Genomic DNA, 12,271 nt, shown 5'->3' with positions numbered 1-12,271 from the left:
CTTTCCCTCCTAATTCTTAAACAGCAAACAGCTTCTCCCAGTGAGTCTCTTCTGTTGATTGATCACACCTTTTTCTCAAGCGCTCCTCTTCCCCACAGTGATAGCCCATGCTCCTGAATAATTCACTCTGCAAGAAAACTACAGATATCTGTATAGAGCTTGCCAAGGCCAAATCATCTTGAAATAGTCATTAAGTCTTTTACCGTTCCCTTTCCAACTGGCTGAAATTAGCTTCTCATTTAAGTCTGCAGTGTGCAAGCTCAGATTTACTTCAGAAAAAGCTCCTAAAGCAGCCTGGTGTGACTCATCCTCCTCTTTCCTGCCAGGAATGGAGGAAGGTGAAGGTGTATTCATAGTGCCAACATTGTCTTCTCCATCTTTTTTTTTCCTCCTTACTCTCTGGTGCTCAGGAAGGAGCAATTCCCATGTCTAAGCCCAAGATTTGTGGCCCTGCCTCCTTCCTCAGCTCTGCCACATTTAAACTGATCTTAAAGACCCACAAAAGGGGTTTGGTGAAGTCCATTAAAATCCAGTTTAAGGGCAAATCCTAAGGATTCCTTTGAGAACCTGGGTCCAACCTGTGTTTGGGGATGATTGCTGTAGGATCGGGCCAGCCCTGGCTGTGCAGCCCCTGGCAGGAGGGGCCAGTCCATCTAACTGGGAGGCCTTCACATTGTGATAGGGGTAACAAAACTCTGACTGACTGAATTGTCCAGGGCTTTGGGTCTTACTCATCCTTCCAGCTTTGAACTTTATGACATGCTGTGTCTTCTCAGGAACTTTAAAATTAAAAGAATTTAAATATAACCAGCACTAAAAAAAAAAAAAGCTCCTTTGAAGGTTTTTATTTTTTTTTTCTTTATTGGACTTTACAGGTTTGTTCAGGGCACTTTAGTCCCCTTTGTACTTGACCCTATGTAAATAGACCACCCAGGGTTGTGTAACAGATTCCCAGTTCCTCTTGACAGGACTATCCGTAAAGGATTAATTGTTTTCCCCTGCAACCCAAGGGAGATTTTACTCCTGCTTAAAATGAGAGTGGGATCATGCTCCCAGTCTGTTAATAAGTGTCATGCTCGTTTTGCCTTCATGTTTGTGCTACTCTGATTGATGTATTGATTTAGTAATGGACCTGCATATCCCCATGGTGTACCTGTAGCCTGACTGTGGTAATTGAAAACCAGCAGCAGGATTTTGATATTGTCTGAGCTGCCCCTGCAGCTGGTGACCCCTGTGGGGGTGACTGCTCAGTTCTGAAAGCACAGCTTTCTGGGGTGTCATCCTGACTAAAACCTTTGTCAAATATTCCATACAGCCAATGACTGAAGTTAATGTCTACTTATTATAACTTATTACAGAAGTACCAAAAGCAGAAGTGTCAAAAATCAGTAGTTATCCTCAGGGGCCTCAAGCACTTGATACTTGTGGCCTTTTTATTCTACATTAGTGTTGATGAGTGGGGAGAGGCAAGGAAACAGGTAGATTTTAGCACAGTGAGGGAGTCTGTAGCTGTTCAGACAGCATTTCATTGTGGTAGTCAGCAAAGTCTCATCAGTTTACACCACTGGGAGATCTGGAGCCAGATGTGTCTGTCCCACATGGGAGTTGCTCTATCCACCTGGGTTTATTTTGCTAGTCAGTCCACCTTGGTTTATTTTGCTGTTCTCTTGCTCAGCACTGTTTGCAATCCAGTTAATCCTTCTTGTTCCCTCGAGCTCTGTCTGGGCAGCATTGAGCAGCCATTTCTGCACCAGGGGAAAGTGAGATCAAATTTATCTGCTTAATACCCACTGCACTGACATTTTGTCCTTCTTGCCTGGGGCTGGCACGCTGGACATGTGACTTCTGTCATGCTTATTGTTACATTCTTCTGGCTTTTAGGGAGCTGGGCCGAAGACTTATTTTTACTTCCCTTCCCTTTTTATCTAGGAAAAGGAGATAACAGATATTTCACACTCTGTCTCTTCCTCCCCCCTCTCCTTAAAATGCTTTCAGGGCAGCCTTGTACTTCTGAACCCTGGCACTGTGCTTGCTGGTCCTTCTCTGCACTGAAGGATTTCACCTGCTCCCAGTTTTGGGTAGGCAGGACTGCAGCAGGGGGGTACCCACACCCTGTGGGGTCACATCCTGCCTCAGCACCGCTGAATTGCACTGGTAGCAATCAGGACTTCCACCAATTGATCCCTCTGTGTGCAGGAGAGGAGCAGAAACACCTCATGGCCTCTGATGTTTGCAGTCAGAGCAAATCCCCAGATGAGACAGAGATGGCTTTTGAGAGAGCCACGGTGAGTCCAGGCTTCTTCTCAGCAGCACAGTGCTCAGGGAAGGTCAGGGAAGGAGGATTCCAGCTCCCAAGTGCCTGGCTCACAGCCACAGCCAGGCACTGGCTGAGCTGCCCCAAGCACAAGGATTTCCATGGGACAGCTCTCTGACCACACCTTGTAGTGAAACTGTGCCTTCCTCACCTCCTGTAACCCACTCGTGTGTCCAAGCCCTGGATTGCTCTCACATGGGGAAAGGAGGCACATTTGTGAGCATCACCTGGCAAGACTGGGAGGGAGGCTGATGGGAGCTTTGCCCAGGAGAGTGAAAGACAATTCTGGCTCAAAATTAGCAGCTTTGTATTAAAAAGAAAAAAAAAGAAAAAAAAAGAAAAAAAAGAAAAAAAAATTCTTGGCTTCCAGTCATTAAAAATAATACAGGCATTAACAGACAGAACCATAGAACCATCTTTCTTCTTCTTTGAGGGCTAATGACACCAGGCCATGGGTTTGTTTGCCTTACATAATAGGCAGCCAAACTGTTTTCAGCAACTGCAGCATTCAGTCGAGAGATTCATGTAGGGAAGCCTTAATTAGAGTAATTGCTCTATTTATATAATGATTCCCTTTTGTCTCAGATCAAATGGATCTTTGAGAAATCTTATTTCCTTTCCAGTTAATTTCTGCCCTGTTAGTTTAACTCATGAATCTTAATGAAGAGAAGCACCTTGGGTATCTCCTGATCTCCTGCTCTCCCTCATTACTGGGGGGGAGACTATGGGGCATTAATATCCTGTGCTGCTGCTGCTGCTGCTCTTTACTTTGGTACCAACATGAGAGAAACACCAGGCAAATTTTAAAACCATGAACAGGGAAATTTTCCATTTCTTTAACAGTTTGACTTGACTATTACAGTGCCACAATTTGAGTAGGGGCCCTGTGAGGCACGGGGTGTGAGGCACGGGAGGTGACACTGAGGTGCTGCCATCCTCTCTGTGACAGGCTGCCCTTGGGCTCCTAGCAAAATAAAATGAGGAATTTTCCTTGGTCTCTGTTCCCTGTCTGTATGATTGGGAATATTCCCCCTCTCTGCTGTGTGCTTGTGTTTGAAGGATGAGCTGCTGGGACACAGGATTTCTCCTACAGGGTAAATACACCAGAGACCTGGTGGGAACTGGTGTGTCTAAAAGGTTCTTTAGTACAAGAAATAATGATTTCTTTCTTGTGCAGATGGCTGACAGTGTGAAGGGACTGGCTGAGCAGAAAGCTGTATTTCTCTTCCTGAAGTGCAGGATTGAGCCTTGTTAATGTTTTCTTAGAACATGATGCAATTTCACGTAATCTGTGATATTACTCATGAAATTAATTGTCCTGATGCAAATAACACATACATCAGTTATGTAAAACCAATGAGGGATTCCAGTATTGAGAAAGGAGACTTGTAATTCAAGGAAATAAATGCAAGGAAATGGCTGGTTTGTGCAAACATCCCTGCAGTGACTCCCAGGCCATTAGGCTGATTTGCAGACAGCCTCTTGAGACAGAAGTTGCAATGCTGCATGAGAGCAGCACTGGAAGAGTCCACCACAGCCTTGCCCAGTGTCCAAGGAGTCCTGGAGCCCTTCCCAGCATCCCTTCTGAGCCGTGGGTGAAAGGGAGGAGCAGCACAGATCCCCTCACCTGCTTCAGGCTGAGCTCCCAGGGCTGACACAGATTTTCCCCAATGGCTGGCACTGCTATGGCAGCATTTTTTCCTTGTAACTTCACGGGCCCTCTGTGGACTAATCCCCAGCTTTTAATTTCTTGTCATGGCTTGCTGCATTTTCTCTCAGCAAAGGTTTTCAAATGATCTCGTGAAGTCATGGTTTTGGCTCATGCCAGCTGCTGGTTTTGGCTGCAGTGCTGCTGGGAGGGTGAGCTGAGGTCAGGGAGAGCCTTGCTCCAGTTTGCTGCTCAGCAAACTGGTGTAGCCCAAAGGATCCCAGTCTGAGGATGCTCCCAAGGGGCTCCTTACCCTGGGAATGGGGTAATTTCCCATGGCTGGATGTGGTCACAGAGCAAGGGCTTGACAGCCTGGTTCAGGTTTGAGCTTGATAGTGCTGTTATTGGTTTTGCTGGGAGGCATCTTGGATTTGGGTTTCTTTTTGCTCAGGAACATCTCTGGTTTGCCTTGTTGTTGTTACCGTTAATTTTTTTTTTTTCTTTGTGTTTCTTCGTTTCTTCATCTGTGTGCCAGAGGCTGAGGTTTGTGCTGCATTCATGGTTATTGTGGAAAAATAGAGATAATTAAGCATTAGGAGATGACATCTTTCCACTAAAAACTTTCTGCTGAACGTCTCTCAGCACCTGCATTGGAGGGTTGTCCTTGGAAGGATGTTGAGGGCTATCAAACCTGTGAAGCAAGTGTCAACCTCTGGCCTTCCCAAGAATGCCAGGAACAGACAACACTTTGTAAGACATTTTCCAGGTGGTTTTGAGTGCAGCCAAGGGGATCGTGGGGAAGAGGAGCTACACTTCTGAAAAGCTTTGCCCTGTGTGTGCAGGGACAGTGTCTGTGCAGTCTCAGCACTTCACCCCTCCTGCTGCACAAGAGCCTCTCACATGGTCAGGACAGGGGCATGGGCTGCAGGTACTCATTTCAGAGATGGAGGCTGAGCCTGTAATTAGGTTTTCAGAAATCTTGAGCTCTTTGCTTTGCTGCTAGTGCCATCAGACAGCAGAGGCAGTACGAGATGGTCTGCCAGATGCTGCCCTGCTGCAGCAGAGAAATGTCAGTGCTGCCTCAGGCAGGGAGGAAGCAGGATTCATGGGTTTTGGAGCCTTTGGGAGGTCACTGGAGTCTTTCGGGTTTTTCTGCCTACTGAGCAACACAAACTGAAAATTTATCATTTCCGTGTCAGTGCAATAATTCCTGATGAATTCAAATAGTGTTTGAGAGGCTTTGTTATTCATTTTAATGCAAGCAGCTTCAAATATTTCATTCTGTCATTTTACATACCTCTTACAGCAAAGCAGGCAACTGTTCCAGTGCAGAACATCAGTGCTGTCTCTGTTGGAGTCATCATTTGCACTCCTGCATAAAGACTGGAGCCTCTTCCCAGAGAAACACACCCCCTTCACCAGACTATGATGGACCTGCCACCTTCAAAATTCACCAGGAGATTTTATGTAAGGGAGGAGCAGCCATGGCCAGCCTGTGGTTTTCCATCACAGCCCCTGGGTGCAGAGGTGTGTGTGCACCCACAGCCTGGGTAGCCTGGCACGGTGCTGCACTGCCCAGACTGCAGGGCTGTGTTTCACATGCCACATTGCCCAGAGCCCCATCCAACCTGGCCTTGAGTTCTTCCAGGGATGAGGTATTCTCTGGGCTACCAATTTTTGCTGAAGCAGACCAGTGTGAGTTTGACTGCCATGGAAGGGGAGCCTGTTCATGTTGTGTTCATACTCTTGGTAGAGTTCATGGTCTATAACTCACTTCCAAGATCCTGCTAGCCTCTGTTGGGTGCTTCCAGCACCTGGGAAACAGGCTTAGAGAGTGCTCTCCAGAGTGATTTATGATGCTGTGGGATCACTGCAGCCCCCCAGCTTCACAGCCCTGTTTTTACAGAGCCTGAGAAGCAGCAGCACTGAGCTTAGGTCAGCCCATTCCTGTTGGGGGCAAGGAATAATTCAGAGGGGTTTTGTGGAAACCTGGAATTGGTTTCAGGAACCAACCAGGGAAATGTGCTCCAGCAGTAGATGAATTTGAATCCTTCACTCTTCTCCTGCCTCCTTTGTGGGGTGGATGGTGCCTAAAGTTACCCAGCTGAGGTTTCCCAGTCTCTGGGTCTAATGGACAAACCAGAGCTGGCCACTCAAATTTGAACAGTTTTGGTTTGAATGTTGTGTTACCTTAAGGGATGGCCTTTGCCTAATCCTCATTGTCCTAACAAAAAGGGTGTTTTAAGTAGCCAGGAATGAATTTATGTTGGCTCTTCACTTGTTGCATTGGATTTCTTTGCTTGGTGCAGTTTTGGCATCGCATGGAATACATCAAGCAGATAGGAATATAAACACACTTTTATATCCCAGGACTCTGAACTGGTCTGGAAATGGGCAGTTGGGTTCAGGTTTTGGTCTTATATGGTTGGGCATGAATGGGAACCCAAGCAAGGTTTGTTGCCAGTCCTTTTCACAGTTTATTTACTTTCATGATTATATTTTTTCCTTTCCACATTTAACAGAAGTTTCCTCATGTGATGGAGGTGGTGGTAAAGCAGGAGCCAGGAGACATGTGATGTATTCCCAGATCCTTTCTCCATTTTTTTTCTTGTCTTTTTGGAATGTTTCGGTCTATACCACTCCCAGCACCAGCAAGCTCTGGTCTTGTTTGAACTTTCTAGATGTTCCAGCAATGCAAATAAGAGCCAGTGAGGTGCAGATATCCATCCATGGGGACAAAGAATGAATCTCTAGAGAAAGACAGGGCTGCCAGGAGGTTTCTGGTCTGTTTTGCAAAACAAAGAAGCCTACTTCAAGGCTTGCAAAGGCTTGTCTGAATCAGGTCTCTCAGAGATTTTGGCTTGACCCATTTCTTGTTTGGAAACCAAGCTGTTTCTAGGGATATCACTATCCCACAGAAATGTTGGGGCAGTCTCTTGGAAAAGAAATTGTGTTGAAGTTCTGCTGGTAGAAAGGGGAGAAGAACAGGCTGGAAGGGTTGGGGAGGCACAGAAGTTCTGCCTGTTCTTGAGCCTGACCCTGGAAATGCTGCATCAGCTGGGGCTGAAGAGTCCAGATGAGCATGGGGAGAGCCCAGCTGCAGCAGCCACCTCGGCTTTGTTCCTGTCCTGTGACTCCTCCTGCAAATCTGGGGGCACCTGGCAGCTCTTTCTACTGATGTTTTGGGTAGAATGTTGGAAAATGCTTCTGCACTGGGGAATCCTGTGGCACCATGTGACCTCAAAGGGTTCAGGGAGTCAGGATAGAGCTGGGGGGGTTGTGCTGATGCCAGCAGAGTCTGGGGTCCTGCTGTGTGTCAGCTAAATATGCTCCATCTGCTTCATCCCTGTAGCCTGCTCAGAAGGGGGTGCTGGGGAGAATTCTATAAATCAGGCAGTCATCTTCTCCTCCCTACCTTCTCTCTAGATGGGGAATGACTAGACCCTTTATCCTCTTGTCCTAGGAGAGCTTGTACCTTGTGGAAGGCTCCTGCAGGCAGAATGAAGCTGGTCTCTTGCTGCACCTCCCCTTCTTTTCATTCCCCCATTGCTGAGATGCAGCAGACTTGGCCATTCCCAAAACAGTGACCGATTGTCTGCTTTGGCTGCTTCAGCTGTTTGCTAAACATAATGCTCTTTCATCTTCCAGGAAATCGTCTGGACACCTCCACCGGAGAGCAGCTTGCTTTATGCTGCTGTTTCAATAGGCAAATAAAAGCAGCTATTTTCCCAGTTTAAACATAACCTGATTTCTCCAGTGAATTGGAAATACTTGAGGGAGGGGGAAAGATTGTTTATTACTGAATTTTTAAGAACTGTAATTCTAAATTAACAAGCCAACCAGCTCTTTTCCTTCCTGGGGAAAGGATTCTCCTCCTCCCCTTTAAGAATATCCACAGCACTCACACTTCATCATTTTCATCAGGACCTAAAGCGCACCCACCGGGGCCCTCTCACACCATCTGTGTGATGTATGCCCTTCTTCATTGCTCCCTGGCAAGTCAGGGCACGTTGGCTGAGGTTTGAGATTTCATTTTGCTGGCAGCAGAATAAAAATGTTACAAAATTAAATCCTTTATTGGCATTTCAGCAGCAAGAGAGGAGATGGTCACCTGTCTGCTCCCATCAGCTCAGGGTCAGAGGGCTCTAAAAGCCAGAGCCTTGCCCATTTTCGTCTGTTTCCTGAGATGACAGGAAGGAAAGCGTAGGCATCTGGCAGTGCTTCAGCAGGGAGAGGTTTTGGAAAAAGGCACAGCTCAGGACTTGAGTCCAGGCCAAAGCCTGGCTGGCTGCTGGGCGACGTTTGAGAGCAAGCTTGTACTCCTGAGAAATTAACACAGAAACAATGACCAAACACGCTGGGCAATATCTGTAATATTGCAAATGATGCAACTCAACTTTTTTTTCTCACTGTGGTAATCAAGGATTTCACCAAAAGCAAAAGGACCAGGGAGAAATACACCCCGACTTCTTCCTCTGGGGAGCGAGTCAAGTTCCTCACATGCGGTTCCATTGCAAGGAACTCGAGAAGTGCGGCCAGCAGCCGAGTTCAACAGGAAAGCTGAGGACAAGCTTTTGTGTGGCTGCTAATGGGTCCCTCTGCCGTGGCCGTGCCGGATGGGAGGGAACAAACAGCCCTTTCTGTTTTGCAGTTCATGACAAAGAACCCCACGATGCGGCTGGGCAGCGCCGGGCTGGGCGGCGAGAGCGCGATCCTGCGGCACCCCTACTTCAAGGAGCTGGACTGGGACCTGCTGAACCAGCGGCAGATGGAGCCCCCCTTCAGGCCCCGCATTGTACGTGGGGAGGAGGGCCGGGGCAAGGGATCCCTCGGGGGTTTTTCCTCTTTTTGGCTCTGTAAGCAGATTTATTCCCGTGAGACAGGAAAGAGGTGAAGGAAAGGAAGTGAGGCCTCTGACCCGGGCTTGGCTGCTGGTTGGCCACCTGGTGAGCCACCTCTTTTCCCTTCCACGCTGGATTTTCAAAGGCAGCTCAGTGAAAAGATGCAGATTTGTAAAGGCAGCTGCAGCAGGTTAGGCACTCAAGTACCCTTTGGCTTGCCCCAAAGATAAAACAGGGTGAGTAATCCTCATCCTACTCACTCCACCTACCCCTCCACAGCAGGGCTGTCTCTCCCTTGCCTCTCTGTGTCTGTTCAGCACCCAGCATGGTGCTCCCTGCTCAGGCCACTGTCAGTGAGCGCTTCAAATGGCAGAGAGGCTGCACAGGACACAGTGCTGTCCCTGTCCCCAGTGGTGCCACACAGCCCTAAGGATGCTGTGTGAGAGAAGAGCGCTCCTCTTCATGGCCAGCCTTTCTGGGGTTGTCACTGTGGCTTCCTTGTCTTTCAAATCATTGCCTGGGGTGGCTTGTCTCATGCTGTGGTCACTCTGTGAGCTCTCAGTGGCAATGGTCCACCCAGTCCTGCTCCCTGAACACTGGGTGCAGGATCAGGTACCTGGGGAGGTGTGACAGCTCAAAAGCAGGATCTCGAGTTGCCCCTTAACCTGAATCAAAGACTAAAGGAGCCTGCTCAGTCTGCCACAAGCTGGGCAGGATCTGGGAATGTTAGACTTCGATGTCAATAAATTTTATTGACCTCAATGTCAATAAAATATCTTGCTCAAGGTGCAGGAAAAACACACACCTCATGAAAATGTGCCACAAACCCGGTTTGTGTGTGTGCATTCTAAACAGCCCCACTCTGGCACACAGCAAGGAATCCAGCACCTGGAGGCCAGCCATTTGTCTTCCCACGGCCCAATAATTCAGTATTGTGCGAGTTTAATGGCTGGCACTAAGAGAAGTGCCCTCCACCCCCTCCCCAAAACCCAGCTGAGACACTCTGCAATGAGGAGGGACTGTGGAGTCAGCCAGTTGGGAACACAGCTGATAACTGTGCTGCCACTTGAGAGGAGGGACTGATTTATGTGCCCTGCCGTGTCTGGTCAGGGAGGCCCCCAGAGCTGCTGTCAGTTAAATTTGAGAGGGGGTTCCCTGTCAGAAACCTTCAGAGGCTGGAAAAGGCTTTGCTCTGTGAGAGGCAAGCCCAGAAAAAGCTCTCAGTCAGCTCAGCCTGGGTTATGGAAGTGATGGTTCAATGCACTCAGATGCAGAGCAAGGATCAAGCAGATGATACATACTTTTGACGTGTCTTTCCTTTGTGTTTTCCATTTGACAGAAATCCAAAGATGACGTGAGCAACTTTGATCCAGATTTTATAAAAGAAGAGCCCATCCTGACCCCCATTGAAGAAGGGATCCTTGCAATGATAAACCAGGATGAATTTAGACACTTTTCATTCACCAACCCAGATATGCTGGAATAGCTATGGCTCTGGAGAAAGGCTGATGAGAGGACTGGGAGGAAATTAAATGAAAACCAAGTTTACCAGTAATTTCATTCTCAAGGAGTAGCAGTGCACTGACTGGCATGATACAGCAGCACCACTGTCAGTGTTACCTTAATGTGAAATTGAAACCTTCCTTTGTTTGTAGGGCTTCTGCAGCTCTTGGATCAAATATTGACAGAGCTGGAACAAACATGATATTGTAAATAGCTGATGCAGACAGAGCATTAGATGCTGAGCTGGTTGGCTCAGCCTGAGTGTCACAGCTTGCAGTGGATTCAAGGAGTCGGCTTGAGCGTGGAACAAGTGTCTTGCAGCCCTGAGCCAAACAGACTTGTTACAATGCTGATTGTTTTTGCAAGACTCTTTTGAGGAGTCCCAGCACTGTCCAGCGTTTTGGAGACGTCATCCAGCATCCCATGGCCTGACTGAACCAGATGTTCCTACTGACTTTACCTGTTTCCTGCAGTATTTATTTCTTTCCGAAGCACAAATGGCTCTTTTTGACACTGTTTGGGTTCCCATGTGAAATATTTCATTGTGCTGACTAGCAGAAGGAAAAAAAAAACAAATGCCCTGTGCCCCACACAGATTCTTCCAAATCAAAGGGAAGTCATGTGCTTGTAGTGTTTTACTCTTTGTGTGTGTTGAAAAGTTTTAGTGTTTGCATTCTGTGAAATGCCTTTTTACATCATGCATCTTCAATGCTCCTTTCTTTGCCTCCCAGCTGTTTTCAACTATAATGTAACTTGTTGTACTGTTTATTTAGGCCCTTTCTATTTAATTATGTTCCACAGAGCCCCTTTTGTGGGTTTAGTGCCTCATTAAAATTTTGATCCAAAGTGGTAGCGCTTAAATTATTTGTAGCATTATTGCGATGGGAGCCGCAGAGCTGGCAAGCTGCTTGAAGGCAGAGTTGTCAACCAACAGGTAACACAAAAGGACAGCTTTTCTCCCATGAGAGTGATAAACCTTATCTAAAGGTACAGAGTGACTTGGTTTGGTTTGGATTTAAGAGCTCATTACTCACAGGGCACTTCTTATCCGTTGCATCCTCAAGCTTCTGCCACAGGCAGTCTGAGATGATTTTTCAGTGCAGATTTTGGAGCCCAGATCTTCTGGGAGATGGTTCTGTGCTTTTCCTGTTCCTCCTGGAAGCTGGATGATTTTTCTGAAGCTCCTTGGCACACCTTTGCACTCCTTGCTAGGCTTGAAGCTGTATTTCAGGTTTATAGCCTCTTTGTTGGGCAGATACGAATTTCTGGAGGAGGAAAAGGATTTCTAACCTCTTGCAAAACTGATGATGTTTGTATTGGGCTCCTCACATGCTTTAACTTGAGAGAAGGGTGAGGTGCAGCAGAGAGGGACAGTTTTGCACAGACCTTGCCTCGCTGCTGCTGTGGAAGTTGTGTAGGGGAGCAGGAACCTTGGGCATGGAAATTAACAGAGGTACAACCCCCATTACACCACTGGTGTGTCACTTCACCTGCTGTGAAGAGGAAATCTGAGATGAAGAAGCTGAGATGTACATGCAAGAATTATTCCTTCCCACTCCAGTCCCCTCTTCTCAACTGAGTAACTTCTAACTCTAAAGCATCTCTGAATTGTCTGACAGGTGGGGCAGAGGCTCAGTTACCCTTGGACTCGTCTTTGTGCCTGTGTGTTCCACCAGTTCTCCCTCTTTCTTTCCTGTGTCTCCTCTTCCAGTAAGCACAGCTTCCTCCTCTGATCTCCCTTTCCTTCCATGGGCACCTTTTGGCCACATTGCAGCCCATCCCTGTGCTGATGTGTAGATACCCTGCTCCTCCAAAGTGGGGAAAGAGAGGAAGGAAGGACACGTTGTGTTGTGTAAGCAGGAGAAAAAGAGCAGATTTGCAGAAAAATGATCCCAGAACCAGCTGTGCAGGCTGGCTCGGGTTGCTTTCCCAGATAGGAAGCAGCAGTACAGGGATGGATGCATT

The 12,271-nt window shown here is 47.4% G+C and overlaps 1 protein-coding gene across 3 annotated transcripts in view; it reads left to right on the top strand.

The window, feature by feature from the left end:
* Positions 1-11,167, top strand: part of PRKCH (protein kinase C eta) — a 113,736-nt gene extending 102,569 nt beyond the window's left edge. For all 3 annotated transcript variants that reach the window (XM_038139591.1, XM_038139593.1, XM_038139592.1), the window contains exons 13-14: positions 8,614-8,757; positions 10,143-11,167. In XM_038139591.1, the coding sequence (XP_037995519.1) occupies positions 8,614-8,757; positions 10,143-10,289 (291 nt within the window). In that variant the 3' untranslated portion in view covers positions 10,290-11,167. The remainder of the gene's footprint in view (positions 1-8,613; positions 8,758-10,142) is intronic.
* The last annotated feature ends 1,104 nt before the right edge of the window (positions 11,168-12,271 follow it).

Source organism: Motacilla alba, chromosome 5 (assembly GCF_015832195.1).
Source record: "Motacilla alba alba isolate MOTALB_02 chromosome 5, Motacilla_alba_V1.0_pri, whole genome shotgun sequence".
Classification (NCBI taxonomy): Eukaryota; Metazoa; Chordata; class Aves; order Passeriformes; family Motacillidae; genus Motacilla; species Motacilla alba.
This window is presented reverse-complemented; position numbering and strand designations above follow the sequence as displayed.